Source organism: Periophthalmus magnuspinnatus, chromosome 6 (assembly GCF_009829125.3).
Source record: "Periophthalmus magnuspinnatus isolate fPerMag1 chromosome 6, fPerMag1.2.pri, whole genome shotgun sequence".
In the NCBI taxonomy this organism is placed as follows: domain Eukaryota; kingdom Metazoa; phylum Chordata; class Actinopteri; order Gobiiformes; family Gobiidae; genus Periophthalmus; species Periophthalmus magnuspinnatus.
The window spans coordinates 9,890,817-9,911,865 of record NC_047131.1 but is presented as its reverse complement, the minus strand read 5'-3'; the positions used below and the strand labels follow the sequence as shown (position 1 = coordinate 9,911,865).

General features: G+C 41.4%; 1 protein-coding gene across 1 annotated transcript in view; it reads right to left on the bottom strand.

Moving 5' to 3' along the window:
• The window catches only part of lrrk2 (leucine-rich repeat kinase 2), a 46,286-nt gene that overhangs the window by 11,875 nt on the left and 13,362 nt on the right, over window positions 1–21,049 (bottom strand). Inside the window, exons 9-32 of the mRNA XM_055222637.1 lie at window positions 19,846–20,006; window positions 19,178–19,257; window positions 18,968–19,074; window positions 18,374–18,503; window positions 17,674–17,798; window positions 16,276–16,403; window positions 14,120–14,264; window positions 13,142–13,281; window positions 12,515–12,643; window positions 10,753–10,923; window positions 9,688–9,955; window positions 8,457–8,645; window positions 8,066–8,169; window positions 7,281–7,353; window positions 6,758–6,942; window positions 5,846–6,099; window positions 4,727–4,875; window positions 3,763–3,856; window positions 2,973–3,159; window positions 2,630–2,811; window positions 2,064–2,284; window positions 1,674–1,801; window positions 1,275–1,493; window positions 341–542 (exon numbers count right to left, since the gene is read on the bottom strand). Coding sequence (XP_055078612.1) covers window positions 341–542; window positions 1,275–1,493; window positions 1,674–1,801; window positions 2,064–2,284; window positions 2,630–2,811; window positions 2,973–3,159; window positions 3,763–3,856; window positions 4,727–4,875; window positions 5,846–6,099; window positions 6,758–6,942; window positions 7,281–7,353; window positions 8,066–8,169; window positions 8,457–8,645; window positions 9,688–9,955; window positions 10,753–10,923; window positions 12,515–12,643; window positions 13,142–13,281; window positions 14,120–14,264; window positions 16,276–16,403; window positions 17,674–17,798; window positions 18,374–18,503; window positions 18,968–19,074; window positions 19,178–19,257; window positions 19,846–20,006 — 3,771 coding nt within the window. The remainder of the gene's footprint in view (window positions 1–340; window positions 543–1,274; window positions 1,494–1,673; window positions 1,802–2,063; window positions 2,285–2,629; window positions 2,812–2,972; window positions 3,160–3,762; window positions 3,857–4,726; window positions 4,876–5,845; window positions 6,100–6,757; window positions 6,943–7,280; window positions 7,354–8,065; window positions 8,170–8,456; window positions 8,646–9,687; window positions 9,956–10,752; window positions 10,924–12,514; window positions 12,644–13,141; window positions 13,282–14,119; window positions 14,265–16,275; window positions 16,404–17,673; window positions 17,799–18,373; window positions 18,504–18,967; window positions 19,075–19,177; window positions 19,258–19,845; window positions 20,007–21,049) is intronic.

Sequence of the window (21,049 nt, the reverse complement as noted above, 5' to 3'; positions counted from 1 at the left end):
GTCTAACCCAGGTGTAACCCAGGACTAAACCAGGACTAAACTCAGGACTAAACCAGGTCTAACCCAGGTCTAAATAATTTCTAACCCAGGTCTGAACCAAGTCAAACCCAGGTCTAAATCAGGTCTGAACCAGGTCTAACCCAGGTCTAAACCAGGACTAAACCAGGACTAAACTAGGACTAAACCAGGACTAAACCAGGACTAAACCAGAACTAAACCAGGTTAAACCCATGACTAAACCAGGTCTAACCCAGGTGTAACCCAGGGCTAAATTTACCAGGACTAAACTAAGGACTAAACCAGGTGTAACCCAGGTCCAAACGGGAGTCTCGTCTTTGACCTGATTCTGAGAGGAAGTGGATGGCGTGTGGCAGTTCGCTCTCCTCCAGCTGAAGTTGAGCCTCTTGGATGAACTGGACCAGGTCTCTGCGTCTCAGGATCGGAAAATCAGGACAGACTCTGCTCCTCTCCTGAAAAATCCTCCTCTCCAGCTCCACATAAGAGTCTGGGACCAACTGCCCCAACACCGGTTGGCCCTGCATCTGAAGTACAGAGAGAGAGGGGGACTTTTACATCTGAGGGACAGGGAGAGGAAGAGAGACTTTAAACTCCGAAGAGAGAAAGAGAAAGAGAGAGAGAGAGAGAGAGAGAGAGAGAGACACTTTAACATCTGAAAGAGAGACTGTCATCAGAGAGAGAGACTAACATCTGAGAGAAAGATTTTTACATTTGAGGGACACAGAGAGAGAGAGATAGACAGAGCGAATCATGTATTTAAACTGTTATAAAGGTTATGAAACAGAGCAGAGCTGGGTAAAATCTGACTTCAGTAAAACAGAAGTTTGATGATTCTGGTCAAACAAGATTGTGCTGGAATTGTCAAACTTTGAACATATTTTAGTTGAGCCACACGAGTGACTACAGTCAAAGAACAAGTTTGGATATTTCTTTCAGAAACAGTGCATCTCCATAGAAATTATTGACAATTATTATTATATGATGCACTGTTAGCATGCTAGTTGTTGTTAGGATTACTGTAAAGGCAAAATTCATCTCTGAAAGTTGTGAAAAGTGCTTAAAAACTCATTGTGGTGAATAATTAAGATGCTTTGAATACATAGGGTAAGTGAGAGGTAACTTTGGACCACTGCAAGCCGTTTAAAATGAACTTGTTTTGTTTTTCATGTTTTTAAAACTGTAAAAATTTGGTAGAGAGAATGTTATAAAAATGTTTTTACCAAGCCCCACATAAATCCCAGGTTCCTCAGTGTTACCTTGAAGTTGGTGGCCTCTCGGACAATGGCTTTCCTCAGTCGGCTCAGAGCATCCGAGTCCTCGCACGCACAGACCATGTGGTAGTCTCTGATGGAGGGGAAGGCCTGGTGGTGCAGGAGCTCCTCTCGGATTGTAACCAGACTGGACTGGACCTGGTCTTCAGAGCTCAGGTCCAAGTGAGTCCCGACCAGGACCACAGGGGACAGAGGGGCCACTGCCTGAAAACAAGGATATGAACGATAATGAAAGATGTAAGTAGGTCTAAAAATGGACTGAACCAGATCTAACCCAGAACTAAAACAGGTCTGAACCAGGTCTAAAACGAGACTAAACCATAACTAAACCAGGTCTTGATATATTTGAATAGTTAAGTGTTAAATGAAACCATAGCGTGTTACCTTGATGTTGAAGAGCCAGGGCTTGAGTGCGTCCACCTGAGTGACGCCTTTGCTAAGGTCGTACACCACCAGGTACAAAGCTCTGGAGCTCATGAGGTGAGGGAGGGCTCCACTTAGCTCCTCTCCACCTGGACACAACATTTCACTATTCAACATCATCTGAGGCTTCAGGCCACTACAGCTGCTTATTATTTCACTAGATTCTATAAGTTAAAGAGACTGTACCCAATTTTGAGTTTAGCTTCAGTACAGGTATATTGTAAAACACTCTTATAGTCAAAAAGGCAGCCCAATGCTGTACTGTGAAACATCCCAGGCAACACGATAACACTTCCATGGAGCCAGAGTCCACTTCAGTCACACCAAGAGAAGTTTGTGCTTTGTTCTGACCTGAGAAGTCCCAGACGCTGAATATCATCTTCTTCCTGTCTCGTTCACGAATGGTCCAATCACAGACGTCGATGCTAGTGTTCCGTTTGGCTGTGACCTGTGACCTTTTGGCCTTGGTGAGCTGTTGGATCAGACTGGTTTTACCGGAGCCTGAGTTTCCCACAACAATGAGCTTCATCCTGTAGTACGGCATGGCCTTCTTCAGCCTCTGCTGCAGGAACCTGCAAACATATAGTCCTGGGTTAGACTCACTTTAGATCTGTTTTAAGTCCTGGGATAGTCCTGGGTTAATCCTGTTATAGTGCTGGGTCCTCTAGCCAGGGTAGTCCTAATCAAAATTAGCTCAAGATCTGGAGGTGGCTTTTAACCCAGAGACATTGAAGAATGGGTCAAATGGAGGTTGAACCAAGAGACACTGAAGGATAGGTCAAACACAGGTGTAACCCACAGACACTGAAGAATGGCTCATATAGGGAGGGCTTTCGGGACTAAACCAGAGACTTGCGAATTTGAGCACACCTGAACAGTATAGCAGTTGTATTTATCTGAACTTCCCTGTCTTGTACCTGATGATGTCTTTGGTCTTGGAGCCGATGAGCTTCAGGTCGAGCTGCAGTTTGAGTCCGTCCAGAGGAAGGTCCCACAGGCGCACCAGTTTACCCATCTCATCCGGAAACGAGCGCAGTTCAAGGTTCCTACTCACATCCAGAGAGGTGAGGCCCTCCAGGAGCCCGATCTCCGCTGGCAACTGGACAAGAAGAACATATTTAATTTCAGAACATGTTTGTAGAGATCTAAACTGCAGGGTTAGCAGCTTTAACACAGAATAAGAGCCCACAGAGGGAGGGCATCTGACACACAAGGAGGGCCTCTGACACACTGGAAGGGCATCTGACAACAGCCTTGTACCTGTGTGAGTTTGTTGTCGCTCAGGTGCAGTTTTTCGAGTCGGCACCATCTAAACACGTCTGAGCTCAGGTCAAGAGAGTCGATGCAGTTTTTACTGAACATGAGCTCACGGAGGTTTAAGGACGACCAGCGAGAAGGAGGAGGGAGTGAGGAGATAATGTTGTTACGCAAGTCCACTGAACGCAAGCTGCATAGAGAGAGAGATAGAGAGTGAGTGGTGATGGCTTATGGACTTAAAGAGGGGTTATTTTATTTCTATGGGGTGTTCTATGGGGTGTTACAGAGGGGGTATTTTACTTCTATGGGGTATTTACTGCTAACATAACATTTAGATCACTGTGTTACCTTTTATTGTTTTCAAAATGCTATATTCGCCCAAAACAACATATAAACATGTTTAAGAAGTTTCCCTTTCATTTTTGATGCTCTGACACATTCAGCGTGCATCCTGCTAATCGTCGTGTGCGAGCATGGGTGACGTATGCTTGTGGGTGGAGCCTTGTACAAGCTTGTACTGCCAACTGTAAGGGGAGGCTTGAATAGAGCCAGGGAGAGATCGCTAGATTACTCAAACATGCATGGATGACATCTAAAACATCTTCAGGCATGTTTTTGATGAGGGAACAATTTTATAACAGTAAGCTAATACAAGAATTTGAATTTGAAAAAAAGCCCTGAGGTAGACTGTCAAAAGTGACCACCACCAACTTCACATTCATACTAGGCAAGGGGGATTAAGTGTGTTGCCTAAGAACACAATAACAGAACTTAGTCCGAGTGAGTTTCTTACTTTGGCAGTTGGAGGATGGCATCAGGGACATGGCTGAAGTTGTTGTTTGCTAATTTCAGAGTGGTCAATTTCAGAGGCAGGAGAAGGAGATCAGCTGAAAGAAGAGACAGGAAACACAGAACATATGGTTTATTTATACAATTATTCTGATATGTAATCAACCAAATCCCTGTGACAATAACCCATAAAAGGTGCATTTGATAGGCTAGACTACATATTTGACTGAAAAGTAGCTAGAAAAATTATACTCAAGACTTGCCTAGTTTTTCCTCAGTTCAACAATTTTGGTGGAGTAATTTACTTCATTACTTAGCAACCGTAATGTTAACAAGAGAAGACAAACCTTGTCTAAATTACACAACAGTTATTATACAAAAAAATAAAAACCTTTATTTAGTTAAATGAAGGTTGAAACTGTCAGAAAAATGACTTCCTTGTGCGTAAATGATCTCTGTATTTTGGAAGGAGTTTTCTCTGTTGATGACATAGGCAGAGGAATTATGTTTGACAACTCAGCACTACTTCCTGTATTTTTGTACTATTCTTCACACAATTTTTTTCTGCAAACTGCCACTTAAAGGCGATGTACTTGATTTTTAAAAACATGAAAAACTGCACATTCATTTGTTCATTTTAAACAGATTGCAGTGGTCCAAAGTTACTCCTCACTTACCTTATGCATTCAGAACATCCTAATTATTCACCATGAGTTTATAAGCATTTTTCACAATTCTCACGGTAAAGCTAACAACAACTAGCATGCTAACGCGTACTTCCTGATTATCTGATAATAAACCTCTTCATAATTAGATGACAGACAGTACACAGTGGACTTATTTTGACCCCAAGAGCTGTGTATACAATATACTATCAGGTACTATCTCACCAAACCAAGTTAGAATTAGAAAAACATGAAAACCTGTTTATACAGTTTAACATTTTAAACATGTCTGGTTTGACTCACTCAGTTTGTTGGTGGAGGCGCTGAACACCTCCAGTTTGAGGCAGTCTCTCAGAAAGTCTTTGGACATTTCCTCCACATTGTTTTTACTGATGTCCAGGAGTTTGAGCTCAAGTAAAGAGAGAGGAGTGGAGAGAGAGACGACACTGTTCCTATAGACAAAAAAAACATATGTAAGTAACAGAGCTGCAGGATTAATCAAATCAAAATTACAATTTGAGGGGGCACTGTTAACAAATTGAAAAGACTGCAGTTTTTAAAGTAATATAATTTCCTCCACAAACAACAAAAGCTGCTAACCCTGTAGTTGAGATCTCTACAAACATGTTCTGAAATGCCCCTGTGTGTCAGATGGCCTTCCTGTGTCTCAATGAGGTCTTATTCTGCATAAAACTGCTATCTGTATAAACATGTACCGGTACTGACAGGGTTTAGTCTCAAATTTAATGTGGTGTGTGCAGTTACTTTCATCCTCTATATCTGTATATGTGTTAAATAGGTTTGGTAGACAGGAACATGACAAGCTTTTAAAAAGCCCATCATGGTGTTTTTTCTGACAAAAATCTTAACCATAGACTGTATATATAAATTAGGCGTTCCAAATAGAAAGGGAGCATGGGGGCTCTTCCGGCTACATCGACTCTGTCTCCAATTGACTTTATAGAACTGTTACCCCTCACTCTGTAACTGCTGCTGCTAAAGTTTGTATTAACCCGCTGTACTTGATCCTGGTGTTTTTAGTTCACTATTGTGTCTGTAAATCAAGATATGAACATTAATAACAGACAAATCAGGCACTTTCTTTCCCTGAGGTCACTCCCACTAGCATTAGTAACAGGTTTGACAGCATTGATCCCGCTCCTTGTTAACCTTCAAGTGCCTCCCTTCGGATTGGCTCTTCAGTTGCTATGAAACCCTAATGCTGCTCCAAATTAGCCGCTATGCTAGCCTCAATGAACTTCATTTGACTGGAGCTGAACGTAACACTTGCTTAGTCCACTTCTTTATAGAGTCTATGATCATAACACTAACATTTGATACCGTGACATCCCTAGTTGCACATATGCACACATTACAGTAATAAAAAACATTGAGTTGAGGTCCTATTTCTGCATGTTTTACCCCTCTAAGAGCAGCTCCTCCAAGTTGCCCATGGCCTCTCCAATGTTTAGAGGAAACTCCTGCAGTTTATTAAAGGACAGGTTCAGGTGTCTGAGAGAGGGACAGACAGCTGATTGGCTGAGGTGCAGAGAGAGGGTGTGGACACAGTTCCGGGACACATTGAGCATGCTCAATGAGGGCAGGGTGAGCAGGTCCACAGGGAAACAGTCCAGCTGATTTCCCTGAAGGTCCAGACGAGTTAGGCTCCTGAGGCTCTGGACAAAGAGATGACGAGGTTAAAACAGACCTATTGTGCTTGTGTGTGTGCTCTATAGTCATAATCGCTGACACCTGTGGATCATTATGTTATAATTTACACATTATAAATCGCAATATTCATCTAAAACCACAGGTCCCAACAGGTCTGCTTAATTCCTGATGAAAACTGTGGCACTGATTCATAGATTTTAATAGCAATAACGTTTTCCATACAGGAGAATACAAGATGTCTGTGTAAGCCCTCACAACTTTTTGTCCAGTTGACAGATTTAACTTTAAGCGTTTACTACAACAGAATACAGATTACTCAAACGTGTAAGAATGAGGAGGATTATTCTGCCAGTCCAAGTTACAGGTCAGATCTATGGAAAGGTGAGCCCACTCACTGTAAGAATGTATTTCGTGGAAATAGTCCTAGTTTAGACCTGGTTAATGTAGGACTAAACCAGGACTAAACCAGGACTAAACCAGGACGAACCCAGGAATAAACCAGGTCTAAACTAAATTTAAACCAGGTCCAAATCAGGTCTAAACAAGGACTAAGCCAAGTCTAAACCAGGTCTAAATCTGGACTAAGCAAGGTCTAAACCAGAACTAAAGCAGGACTAAAGCAAGTATAAACCAGGTCTAAACCAGGTCTAACCCAGTACATACCTGGCAGAGTTGTGAGGGGAACTCCAGCAGACTGTTGTGACTCAGGTCCAGTCTCTGCAGATGTTCCAGTTGTTGTTGAACCGAGTCGTCATCCATTAAACAGCTCAGAGAGTCCAGCTCATTCCCGGACAGGTCTAGGAGCTGGATCCTGTCTCGGTTTCTGGGGGACGATGACTCAAGCAGCACTGGGACAGAAAGGGGTGTTAATAAAGGGCTCAGGAGTCCTCAGGATATATATATATATATATATATATATATATATATATATATATATATATATATATATATATATATATATATATATATATATATATATATATATATATATATGTATGTATGTATGTTAGGTTTTTACTGTGAGTATAAAAGTATAAATGTGGGGTTAGGAGCAGACAAATTTGACTATTTTGTCTGTTGTCTGCTAAACAGCAGAGGGGTTTATTTTTAAAATATATTCTTTGCCTTTGTTCATGCATCTTATTATTAAAAATAAAATGTGTTTTTTATAAGAAAAAAATCCTACATTTCTGCAAAGATCCAGTGCGGCCGTATTTCTTCTGTAAAGGTTCAGGGTGATCTGTCTCTATGGCTCCGCTCTGAAAAACACAAACAGAGATTTATATTTATGTTTAATATAGATACACCTGTCTGTCAGGGCCTTGTTTTATGCAGTTAAGACCTGGAACAATCTTCCAAAGATGTGAGACAGGCCTCTAATTTGACAATGTTTAAATCCAGGCTCAAAACTGTTTTGTTTAGTGGTGCATATGACTGAAAGGTTTTTTATTCAGCACTCTTCTGTTTTAATGTTAATTTTATGATGATTATTTGTGATTATTTACGTTTTGATTTGTGTGATTTTAATGTCTTTCTTATTCTGTAAAGCACTTTGAATTACTAAAATCTGATTATAATCTGATTTCTGGACCTTTAAGATTAACATAGATGACATAAACTGCTAAATGTGATCTGTGTAATCAGAGGGACCATGATGAGAAAGAAACCAGATGATGTTGCAGTTTACATTTCATTTTATATAGTAATTTCAAAAATCTGATATTAATCAGATTTTGAGTGGACATGTAACCACAAACACTGTGGAATGGAGATTTGGCTGGTTTTGGTCTTGAGAATATATATTTAGACTTTTATAAAACCTTTGACACTGGAGAGTTCTCAAAACAACAACTTTTAAATGAGTTTAGAGTGAAAACCACCGTTATGGACAATAGTTAACACAAACCCTCCGTTTTAGAATTGAAAATTCGAAAAAGACTTTTTCAAAAGGTCTACAGAAAAAGAAATGACCTCTGCACTTGCGTGTCTGCGGCGGCTCTGCTTCCTGCTCCTCACCTCCTCTGAAGAGTCGCTCTGAGCTTTAGGGGACAAAGGTCCAGCCAAAGAGTCACTGCCTGAAACAAGATAATGAGAAAATGACATCACGTTTACCATCTGTCAATCAAAGATCACTCATTCAGTCAGTATATCACACTGTTAATGGAAATGTGCTGTGGTCGTAACAACTCGTCATGAGGACCAACCCTTTATGTAGTATTAGTAATAGTAGTAAGAGTAGGAGTAATAGTTTTATTATTAGTTGTAATAGTATTAATAGTAGTAGCAGTACTAGTAGTACAAGGTAGCTCTTCATCCGTGTAGTAGTGGTAGCAGTAATAGAAGTGGTAGTAGTAGTATTTACCATCACTCTCCAGATCATCACAGAGCACCAGTCCTTCGTCCATAGATATGAAGCTGAAACAGGAGTCGTCGCTCTCGTCGGAGATGTACCCGGAGGTCAGACAGGGGTCAGTGTGGGAGCGCACAGGCCCAGAGACACTCTTCAGACGCTGCAGAGACAGAACGTTGCGTGCTAGGATAACTCCTTTACCTGAGACACAGAGAAGAGTCATGGTCAGAACACGTTATTTTTATTTCATCATTTCAGAAGTATATACTTTGGATTAGATGCTCAATCTTAAAACTCTATTTCAATGTACAAGTGTTGTTCGGTGCAAAGCTACAGAACAGAAGTCCCTGGGAGCCATTCACACATCAGAGGGAGACTCAAAACAAACTATTACATGTTTAGAAAAGGGAAAATGTCCTCAAAATGTTGCATATAACAGAAGATTCATGAATTGCTCAATCTGCCATCTCAGTTTGACCTGAGGGTAACTATGGTGACACAATCCAGATCTCTATCCATGAGATGATAAATAAGCACAATTTCCATAGCAACCAAAAGTTCAGAAGTATTATTCAAAAGTCCTCAAAATGGCGCTTTCAGACAGGAGACTGTAAACCATAGCCACACTTTCACACTTTATCATGTAAACAAACTAGGAGTTGCGAGATCTTGTCCCATAAATAATATGTTTAATTTCATCAACCTGAAAAGTTACACAGTGCAACTTTAACGGTCCTGTATTACACAGCGTTGACTCTTGTGAGCTTTAAGTCATGTTATAATGTTGTTACCTCCTCAAAAACTTACCCGGAGTTGTGTTTTGATTCATTCACACATCTTTGAGTAACCCTTCAAAACATCTCCAAAGCTCAATATGCTCTGTTCCACCTTGTGATGTCATGAAGTGATAGTTTTCAAGTTACTAGCTCCTTTTACCTTTAGTCCAGTAGAGATTGGCAATTCCAGGGCTGAAATTGCCCAAATGCTTCTAGTGAAGGTTTATGGAGTTTAAAAACACAGTGGAGCACTTCCTGTGTTATCACAGAGTGTTTTCTGTTTGAGAGAAGAACTCGCAAGCCTAAATATGCAGGGTTTGTGTATTAAACATGTGTGAATGAAACAAAACACAATTCCAGGTATGTTTGTAACAAGGAAACAACATTATAACAAATAATTCATTCAATCTTTGTTCATTACGTAAACAACCTTATAATATTTGAATTTTAGAAAAGTTTTCACATACTGTTGAATCGTGAGCTGAAGCTGTGACTGCGCCCTCTCTCGGCCAATAGTGCGCTTAGCCAGGCTGCGTCCAGCCGCCCAAGTCTGAATCCCCCCAAACACAAGGAGGCGCTGTGAACGTCCAGCCCGAGCCTGCTCAATAGCTGCACCACCGCCGCTCCGTCCCCTCTCCTCACGCTCACCCCCAAAGCCCGACGCAAGTGCTGCTCCTGGGCCCCTCGACTCACCAGCAGCTCCAGGAGATCCAGAGGGCCTCCACGGTCACAGACCTGAGGAGAGAGGAGAGGGTGAATGAAAGTGGAAATGACTAGAATCTAGTCTAGAGTCTCTCTCTCTCTCTCTCTCTAGAGAGAGAGAGCACTCCAGTTCACTCTCTACTGAAAAGCCATCACCCCTCTCTCTGTAACTGCTGCTGTCAGACTCATCATTCTAACCTTAAGATGTTCGTTTTAACCATAGACTATATAAAGGAATGAACTAAGTGAGTGTGACGTTGCCCATGGATTTCAGCTCCAGTCGAATGAAGCTCATCGAGGCTAGCAGTTATAGGGGCCAATCTGGAACCAAGTTCCATATTTGGAATTTCGAGAGCCAATTCAGAGAGAGGCTGATGAAGTTAACGCTGTCAATCAAACCTGTTGCCAACACTAGCAGGAGCAACCTTGGGGAAAGATGGCGCCTGATTTGTCTGTTATTAATGCTCATGTCTTGATATCCAACAGAAAGTGAAATGAACAGGTAACGCACCTCATTGTTAAGGGAAGGGGACAGTGCCTTGAACAGCCTCACTTTTGATTTTTTTTGGTTGCTAAGAAATTAGCCTCTATAATTGCTAGCTTCAATTAGCTTCATTTCGTTAGAGCGGCACAATATCAGACTCCCTTAGTTCACTTCTTTATACAGTTTATGGTTTCATGTCTTTTACAAGGTGCCGGTCTGAGGAGACAGGCTAACCAATCTGCCACAGTCACAGGGAGAACATGCACACTCCACTCAGAGAGATCTGGAGTCTAACTCACAAGCTCCTTACTAAAGGGAGGAGCCAGATAACCACTGCGCCACAGACCTGGTATATCAGTGGTTCTGTTTTGGTCTTGGCATTGACATCTGCTCCCAGCTCAATCAAACACTCGGCCATCGTTGTGTCTCCTTCTTCACAGGCCTTTTCCAACATGGAGGAGTGCAGCTCGGAGTCAGCCCACAGTTTAGACAGAGCCAGGCACGCGGTCCGACGCAGCTGAGAGAGAGGGGATATGAGCAGGATTAGGAACTGGTTTTGTCCCGGTTTAGTCCTGGTTTTGTCCTGGTTTAGGCCTGGTGTAGTTCTACTTTAGTTCTGGTTTAGTCCTGGTCTAACTCTGGTTCAGACTTGGTTCAGTCCTGGTTTAGTTCTAGTTTAGTGCTAGTTGTGGTTCAGTACTGGTTTAGACCTGGTTTATCCCCAGTTTAGTCCTGGTTTAGTCCTGGTTTAGTCCTAGTTTAGTCTTGATTTAGTCCTGGTTTAGACCTGGTTTAGTCCTTGTTTTTATTGGTTTAGTACTGGTTTAGCACTGGTTCAGTCCTGGTTTAGTTCTGGTTTAGACCCAGCATACTCTTGGTTTATTACTGGTTTAGTCCTGGTTTAGTCCTGTTTTACAGTACAAGATTATTGTGAGTTTTCAAGTATTGTAAGAATTTAAGAACTATTTTGAATAGTGCTCCACCTCATCTGGGTTAGTCCTGATCTAGTCTAGTCCTAGTTCATCCTTCAGTGCTGGTCTATTATTTGTAATGTGGTTAAAATGACCTCTCCTCACTTCAGGACCAAAGTGTTACTGAATCAGTCTCCAGGATGTCAGTGATAATGAAAGTGTGGAATGTTCTGTGTAAATTAATGGGACAAAATTAGATCAAGACACAAAATGTACAGAGTGAGTTCAGAACAAATGAGGACACACTCTGTTATGCCATTTGTGTTGCTAAAATGCTGTTTCACTTCTGAGATGCCAGCTTCTAATAATGATAATAATAATTAAACCTGCAGTCCACGTTAAAAGCTCCCACCTTCCTTGCAACCGCGGGTTACATGCCATGACAAAGAGCCTTTCATCCTCGCCTGCATGACCCTGTCTCTTTGTGTGTATGCACTGTACTTCCTTGTCCTTCGGCTCAGGCTTAGAAAACTAGTTTTAGACCATATTTTTCTTCTGTAACAAAGAAAAGCTCAACTGATGTGACTTGTGATCAGAAATAAGATCTAAGACAATCAAAACAAATTTATATTTTTGCAATTATCAAGGCTCCAAATGCAATTTTAAAAGACAGTAGACAGGAGATCAGTTAGTAGCTCGTTCAAATGCCGCTCTCAACATAAACACCATTGGTCAAGAGGTCAGATCCACTGACCCCCAGGTTGGCGGTGCAATTCCAGCTTCCACAGATGAATGCTGTTGTTGTGTCCTTGGGCAAGACACTTAACCCACCTCACCCCCCTGTGTCTGTGTACACTGGTGCATGAATGGGTGTGTGAATGGGTGAGTGGTTCCTTGTAAATGTAAAGTGCTTTGAGCCTTGAAGTTGGAAGAGGGCTATATAAAAGTTTGATAATTTTATATTTAACCAGTCTTGTCCTTCAGCTTGGGCCTAAGTGCTTTACAGTGGATCATTCACTCCATACTCAGAAGTGAGGCTGTCAATCTACACCATCAGCCCCACCCACCACCACCAACACTCATACGCCACATTCATACTAGAAAATGTGGTGAAGTGTCTTGCCTAAGGACACAACAACAGTCCTCCTTAGCTTCAGAGCAGCGGCACTGGAGCTCTGTACCAGTCTCCACACTCACTGGGCTGCTGCTGCTCTCTGGCGCCTCCTCTCTGAGCTGGTGGAAAACCTCTCGATCAAAGTCGTGTTTCTGAAGCTGAGCCGCACCTCCAGAACAAGCCTCCATCATCCGCACAGACACCTGGAAACACTGGAAACAAAACAGGCACAAACTATTATAAAATTAAACAAATAACACTAAATATAATCAAAGAGGATGCCCACATGTCTCTTAAAAATGACAAAAATATTAATAATGACTCATCAGATCAGTGTTTCTCAAAATGTGGTCTGTGTACTATTGGTGGTACTCAATCTCCTTCAGGTAGTGCTTGGACAGCTCTTCAGTTTGTGGGTGTGGCTCATTTAGAGTTCATTTTATCCACTTCCTGTCCTCCTTCGGATCATATCTTGTTTAGAACTACAGTGAAAATAATGTAGTCCACTTTTAGTCCCGGTTTAGCCCTAGATTAGACCTGGAATAGTCCTGTTATAGACCTTCTTTAGCCCCAGATTAGACCTGGAACAGTCCTGTTATAGACCTGGTTTAGCCCCAGATTAGACCTGGAATAGTCGTGCTGTAGACCTGGTTTAGACCTAGATTAGACCTGGAATAGTCCTGTTATAGACCTGGTTTTATTAGACAGACCTTGTGCTCGATCTCCCGGTCGTCTCTGTACTGGCCCAGAGACGCTACCACCACTGATGCCAAAACAGGTAAAATCATCCGAGACAGTTTCTTCTTTATGACGAGATGCTGAAGCAGAGTCAGACCCCAGAGGTGAATCTCTGCAACAACAACAACAACCATTTAAATATCTACAGACAATAGACTGTTCACTTCAAATCAAAACACGGTAGAATCCCTGACGCAGTTTAGGGGTAAAGAGGGGGTATTTGTTTTATAAGTTTCACTTTCGAGTCCCCCATTCCTTTGCCCTCGGCACTAAGTCACTCCCCCTTCAGAGCACTATAACAACCCAAACATGCATGCATTCCGCTAATGAACCTCTGCACATGTGAAGAAGCACATGTTTGTGAAGTCGTAGTCTTTTGTTTCATGTTGTTGTTTATGTGTGGACAATTGTCACATGGGAGCAGGGGTGATGTAGACGTTGTGAGTGGAGACTTGCACAGAATCTTACAGATAACCATAAGAAGGCTTCAAATAGAGCCCAGGAGAGCGTGCTAGATTACTCAAACATGCGTGGATGAAATGTAAAACCTCTTTTGGCATGTTTTTGATGAGTGAATAATGTTATAGCATGGGAGAAAGCTAAAAAAAGTATATTTTGTATAATACCCCCTCTTTAATATCTATGTAATTACTGGGCCTATCGACATGAAACAAAAACAACCTCAAAGTTCAGCGTCTTCTGAGTTTAAATAAACAAAAGTGAAATTATTTTTTCACAATAGCTTCAGAAAGTGGAGCCACTAGTCAACCCTAAAGGCATGAGTATTTTCAGCTGAAAGGACTTTAAACCATAAGATTAAAATGACAAGTTTGTGGAGCCGATTCTGATTCCAAACTAATAATGAGAAGGTTCAACATTTGTGGATACTGTTTTGTGTGGTTGTGATACAGAAATAGCATTTGTTCGTATCACTGTCACACATGTCGTACCTCTGTCCAGTGGAAACATCTGGAGTGTGTGCAGGACCGTGTCTATCGCCCCCTGCTGGCAGAGGAGGTCCACTGCACCAGAGCAGTCAGCCAGAGCACAGAGCACCTTTAACCCCACTCTCTGTATCAATGGATTGCTGATGAACTGAAAAAAATCAATATATTATTAAATCTATCACTCTCCTCTGCATCCTCTGCTAGTCTGACCATCTTGTCTGTATCATCTGCTACATTTGACCTTCTTATCTGCATCTTCTGGACATTTTGAAAAATTCCCACATAATTTCTAATACTATTAAATATATTTTGAATTGTTCCTTTAGTTAACTAAGCTGTAAACTTGTTGGAATGCACAAACAGGTGAAACTTCATTCCTAAACCTTTACATAATAATTTTCCCAGAGCTGCTTCCTGCTTAAGTCAACACTGTCCATTGTACAGCCCCATTCACATCTTATCAAACTCAAACAGGCTCTTTCTGCTTGTATTTCCGCCACGTTTATGCTAAAGTCATTTGAGAATTTTAAGCAGAGGAGCTCACTGTAATAATGTGATTACCTCATTAGACCAGTGAATAGGATGTGTACTCCTGTGCTTGTCTGTAAACCATCTCTTGTGTTTTTTTAAGTGGAACTGATCTCTGTTTAAATTCTGAAATGTTTCTTTGTTGAAGTCGGTCAAACTGAAAAAGAAGGAACAACTTGTACCACTATAAAGAAATATGACGTAATGGTCCGATCATTTGACACACAGGGACATGCTTGTAGAGGTTTGAACTGTAGGGTAAGTAGATTTTACACAGAAAAAGACCCCATGGAGATGCAGGTAACTCAGCATTACCTTAGAAAAATGCTTGGCCTTATTAGCCGTCTGAATTTTCTTATTGATAACCTGAAGTTCAAAATAGAAAGTTTAAAAAGCAGGATAGCTACCTTAGTCCCAGAAGAAATAGCTGAGAGGATTAGCAATTTCATAGCCATAGGGCAGTTGAAACAACACAAGGAAACCAAAGAACAGCACAAGGCAGTTTATGCAACTCCAAAACAACCTAACCACAGGGATCAGAGAGACAGGAGGAAAGGGAAGAACTAAGCCATCCTGTGAACAGGGAATACTGGGTGAAAAACCTGTCCGACTGTGAGCTCACCCAGACAGAGAAAGAGGTACTTTCCATAGGACTGAACTTCTCTGTAACGTCTAACCAGATTCCCACAGTGGAATATATAACAGCAGCAGAAACTGACATTAGAAACAATAAGATTAAAGTGATGGAAGCTGGAGACCTTAGACTGAAAGTAACAGCTGCACTGAGCAGCACCAAACCTCCTCCCTCCAACATAACGTCAGAGGAAAGGAAGGCTCACTGCTCTACAGAAGGACCATAGCATCAATATTTTGCCAGCTGACAAAGGGAGATGCACTATGGTCTTGAACTCAGTTGATTACAAGGCTAAAGTGAACAGCCTCCTTAGTGACACCGCCACCTATACTTAAACTAGTAGGGAACCTAGAAAGAAAGGTGTAACTATTCCTTACACAGCTGGTGCTTCAGAGAATCTTCAGACAGTATGAGATTCCGGTCTATTTCAAACCTAAACACTTTAAGACAGAAATTGGTTCACCCAAAGGACAAAACTCTGAGCCATAAACAAAGTAATGTGGTCTGCTCCATTCAGTGCACTGAAGAGTGCAGTGAGCGTTACATTGGAGCTCCTCCCTTCAAATAGATATAAGGCAGTGTTCACCTGCAATCTGACCAGAACTAAAGAAGCGGCTTAGATGAGCAGCTTTTTGTGCAGTTGACAACTGTTGACAAACCTCTGGTTTTTGCTATGAATCAGACCTGCATGACTGTGGGATTACACAGACGTAGAGATACGATGATGGTATTGTGATAAGATGATGGTGTTGTCATGGAGATAAGCCAATGGTATTGTCATAGAGATAACTTGATGGTGTTATCATGGAAATAAGATTATGTTGTTGTCATGGAGATAAGCTTATGGCGTTGTCATGGAGATAAAATGATGGCATTGCCATTAGAGATAAGATGATGGTGTTGGCAGGGAGATAGGCTGTTTGGTGTTGTCATGGGGATAAGCTGATAGTGTTGTCATGGAGATATGTTGTGTGGTTTGCTCGTGCTGTGTGTTTACCCTGTTGAGTGCCTCCAGGTACAGGGTATGAGCCCCCTCCACTACAGACTGAGTCTTCAGCACCTTCAGAGACACGTCGGCCATGTCCGGGTCAGACACAGAACCACTGCTCTCTCTCAAACTGCGGTCTGGAAACAAGCATGGGAGTATTAGAGGGGCTGTACCCAACAGCTGTGTCCTGTCTGCATCTAATTATAAAGTATTTTTATAGTTAGCATGGTAGGTGAACATTCTTAGCAGTGTTGTGATGTCCCAACTCAGCTCTGGTCTCAGAGTTGTGAAATAGTGCCTATAAACTCATCATGGTGAATAATTAGGATGCTCTGTATGCATAAGGTAAGTGAGGAATAACTTTGGACCACTGCAAACTGCTTAAAATGAACTAGTTCTGTTTTTTCACATTTTTATAGATCAAAAATTAGGTACCGCACCTTTAAATTCTCATACAGTATGTAATTACTGTATTTATATAAAAAAAAAAACTGGACAAAGTAAATTATGAGAATAGAGAGATGCGTTTTTGTGCCCAAGAGGGGGACTCACAACGATTTTGTCCCCAGTGTTTCACAATAAAAGTTAAACACACAGAGGTCTAGTGTCTGCACAGTGACGTTCTTACAAAGCTGATCTCTATAATGACACTTACACAGAACCAGGGAATTTCTCCAGAGATAAGACCCAGAAATGCCTCAGACCTTCAGTCAAATCTAATTTAATAAATGACATTCCTTTTTTAAGATGGATTTACTGTGACCAGATTCTGTGTTCTTAGTTCTATAGGTGCAGTAAAGCCTTTTTTATAGATCAGGGGTTCAGAGAAGTTGTTATTGTAGAGCACATTATGCATTATTTGGCCTTTAAACATGCCCATATCCAGAATGTGAGATTTGTTTATTTCAGTCAAGCATGTGAAACAAAAGAGCTCATCCATGATTTACAAACAAAATTAAATTTCTCTTGTCTCAGATGAACAAAGTTTAGATGTTTTTCAGTCCTCTGTGATATTTTTTCCTGTTTTGATACATGTCCCTGAGTGGCTAATCCACCTGTCAATCAAGCCCCTGAACTCAGGGAGATTCACCAGACTGACATCTTCAGAAAGTATTGAGGAAGTGTGTGTTCTGGATCCCAGGTAAACTCTTTGTTTTGTTTTAGAATTGTGTATTGTACATTATTTTAATATGTTAATGTGAGCATACATGCCTTTTACATGTGACAAAACAAACCTGGAAAAATTCAAACAGCATGTGGGAACTGCGCAGAGGGAGTGGACATGTTACTGTTGTAGTAGTAGTAGCAGCAGTAGTATCAGTAGCAGTAGTAGTAGTAGTAGTATTAGTAGCATTAGACAGTAGTTACCAGCAGCAGTAGTAGTAGTAGTATTAGTAGTATTCATACCTGGACAGAGGAGCACCAAACTGGCCTTCAGAGCCTCCAGTTGAACGTCAGGTTCAAAGTTGTGAGTTTTCATCACAGACAGAATCTGCCCCATCGCCATGTTCAGCTCATCCAGCCCAGCACCCCTAGAGGACACCAGAGGAACAACAGGTTACAAGTATTACCTCTAAAGTTATGCATTTAAAGGCTCTATACTCTTTATACAGTTTTAGAGTAGAGAACATTGTAAAAGCAGTTCTACCAGTCAAAACCCTAATCTAAATATGAGTGCAGGGCCTGGCTGCAGCCGATAGTGAGAGTGGAGCTTTGGACCCCAAACCAACACTTTAACCCACTTAACCATGTAGCTGCTGTAAATTCATCAATTGTTGAGTGGAGGTCCCAACACCCAGGACAAAACCAGGACTAAACTAGGTCTAGCTCATGGCTGAATCAGGACTAGATCAGATCCACACCAAATCTTACGGTGCATTCACACTTCCACCACATCAAATTCAGGACTAAACTGGGACTAAACCAGGACTAGAGCAAGACTAAACCAAGACCAAACCAAGCCTATATCAGAACTAAACCATGACAAGTTTGAACACAGTCTTATACATTCAATTAAATCTAGTAATTAGTGTGTACAGAGTTTAAAGTATTTAGAGCATATTGTCTAAATACCGTACCAGCCATGTTCTCAGTAAATAGACCATACCGTCCGTGGAACAGCAGACTGAGCAGTTGACAGGCGCTGACAGACACTTCAATTGAGGTCACATGTTTCTTCATCATCTCCACTAAGTTCACATGGAGTCCACTAGAGAGCAGCAGCGGGCGCATTTTACCTGTAGTGAAACAAAAGATAAAGCTGTAATTAGACTGGCCAATCTGACGAATTTGCATTCTCACATATCATCACTAGATGGTGTCTGTATTACTGTTGTTTGACAGTGCGTCAGCTTTGGCCTGACAGAAGAAGACCAGAGAGCACCAGGTGAGTCTGATCAAAGGCCAGGTGAGGGGAGGGGTCAAATATGGGGAGGCCAGGGAAGGGGAGGGGAAGGGGAGGGGAAGGGGAGGGGCGACATGAGGTGGGAGAGGCCAGTCTGAGGTTGCAGGTGAGACTCAGGTGAGATTCAGGTGTAGGGTGTTTTGGTTAGTTCATATACAGCGTTTTAAGCAGGCTTGTACAGGTGTAGATCTCTATATACAGTCTATGGTTGCAGGTGAGGTATAGGACTCAGGTTTTGGTTAGTTCATATACAGTGGTTTAAACAGACTTGTACAGGTGTAGGACTCACTGACTCACTCTTGTGCATGAGCAGAGCTGTGATTGCGCTTGTTGCTGCTTGAAACACTTTGGTCGATGAGGAGTGAAGCAACATGGCTGCCATCAGCTGCCTGTGAACTGGAGTCCTGAAAACAGGAAGACATTATTTACCTTCCAGCTCTACCTTCATTTACATACATATGTTGATATGTTTTATATTGTTACATAAGGAGTGAAACAGTAGTTTACCTGTGTCCCTGCTCCTCCTCAGACTGGTTCAATCCCGCTCCGTGCAGTAACAGGCTGTGAATGGCCCAGCTTGCAGCTTCCTGAAAAAAACTATTATTTTAATACATGGTCCCAAAAGCAATTTTCTTTTAAAGAAGTACTGTGTAAATTTTCTGGTGGAAAGTCTGTCACTTCTCTGAGCAGGGATGTTTTAAATTGAATGAGAACTTCAATTTCTTGAAGTGCGTTGGATGAGAGGGAGCAGCCCAAGAACATTGTCCAAATAAAACTCCCAATTTGCAAGTAAGACGTGTGTGGGATTTTTCTATTGACAGGTGTATTTATTGCAAAAAATTTTTGAAAAATATACATTCTTTGTCTCTCCACAGATCTGACCTTGATGTGGAGGCACCCACATATTTGTCTCCATGGATGTAGATATGTTTAATGCCATACTGTGGACCTTACACCAGAAAAATTGTATAGAATACAGATTATCACCTTGTCGCTAATTTCACTGATACAAAATGAATGTTAAAAATGTCTCAATGTCATTTTTTTGTTTCATGATTATTGAGAGTCATTAACTAGCTAATGAATCGTCTATTCTCACTGTATAGTCCAATATTATGCATGACTGATTGTGACAGGGCATCTGCGGTAAAAACCTGCTAAACCTTTGCACTGACCTGCACAGAGGGCTCGGCCGCATGGAGCTCCAGAGCGGAGCAGCACACCTCCATCCAGCTCAGCCCCAGATAGAGCACTTCCTGTGGGCAGCGCTGCTCCTCCTCCTCCCCCTCCTCCAGACCCTGAGCTGCTGCGGCCTGGTTCTGCACAATTGTCGCCGCTGCAGACACAAAACAATCAGATGCACTGTTACCCAACGCAGAAGAAGATCAGATTATCTGATTTAATATTTAATCAGTTGGAAGGGAACATTTGAAATGTTGCCATGAAATGAAATGATTAAGTGAGTGACGTCAATGGCCTGAACAAAGATACCGTTTATAGAGTTACAAGTGTATTTGTACACTTAATTGTCCCTATAGAGTCCCTAATGTGTCCTTTGCATTTGAGCCAGCCTTCATTGTCTCTGGCATGGACTGTATAAAGACGTGAACTAAGTGAGTGTGGCGTCACCCATAGCGTTTGGCTCCAGCCAAATGATGCTCATCGAGGTTAGCAGTTATGGGGGTGAATCTGGAGTAGAGTTCCATGGGAATATAAAAGAAAGTACTACCTTTTAATGTTGAAAATCACATTTTATTGTCTATTAATCGGTGTTGAGCATCGAGTCTACTCCTAGAATCAAAATTGAGCTTGAAATTTTAGTATCATAATAACACAAGTTAGCAGCCCACATTCCCCAGCTTGACATACACTGTTATAACTGACACTGGGATAATACTCATCTTTGTTTTGGTCTGAGGGCTTTCTCTTAAACTGTAGCTTTAAGGACAAACGGGTCACATACTGCACAGTGTTGACCCCCTGATAGAGAGGAGTATTTATAAACTCATATCTGGGAGTTTCCATGTTATGTAATGAAAAAACACTTAGATCTGCTAATAATCGAAACCATTCAAATTCTATTCATAATTTGCTTGTCAATAATCGTTCTGCACTTGCTTCTACAGATTAATTGTAACCGTTATATTTAGTTATTGTGAAAGAAAACAAGACACAGCTCCATTGAAGAACAGCCAATACAGACAAATGAATAAGTATCTAACTATAAGAAATATGAACTGAAAATTTAACCATGATGCACTGCAAAAACATCATATTGTCTTGGTTTGGGAGGTTTTAATTAATTTGTAGCAAGTTTGCAATTTCTTACTATTTCTAAATTTTTTTATTTTTATTTTTTTCTATTATAATGTTCTTTCC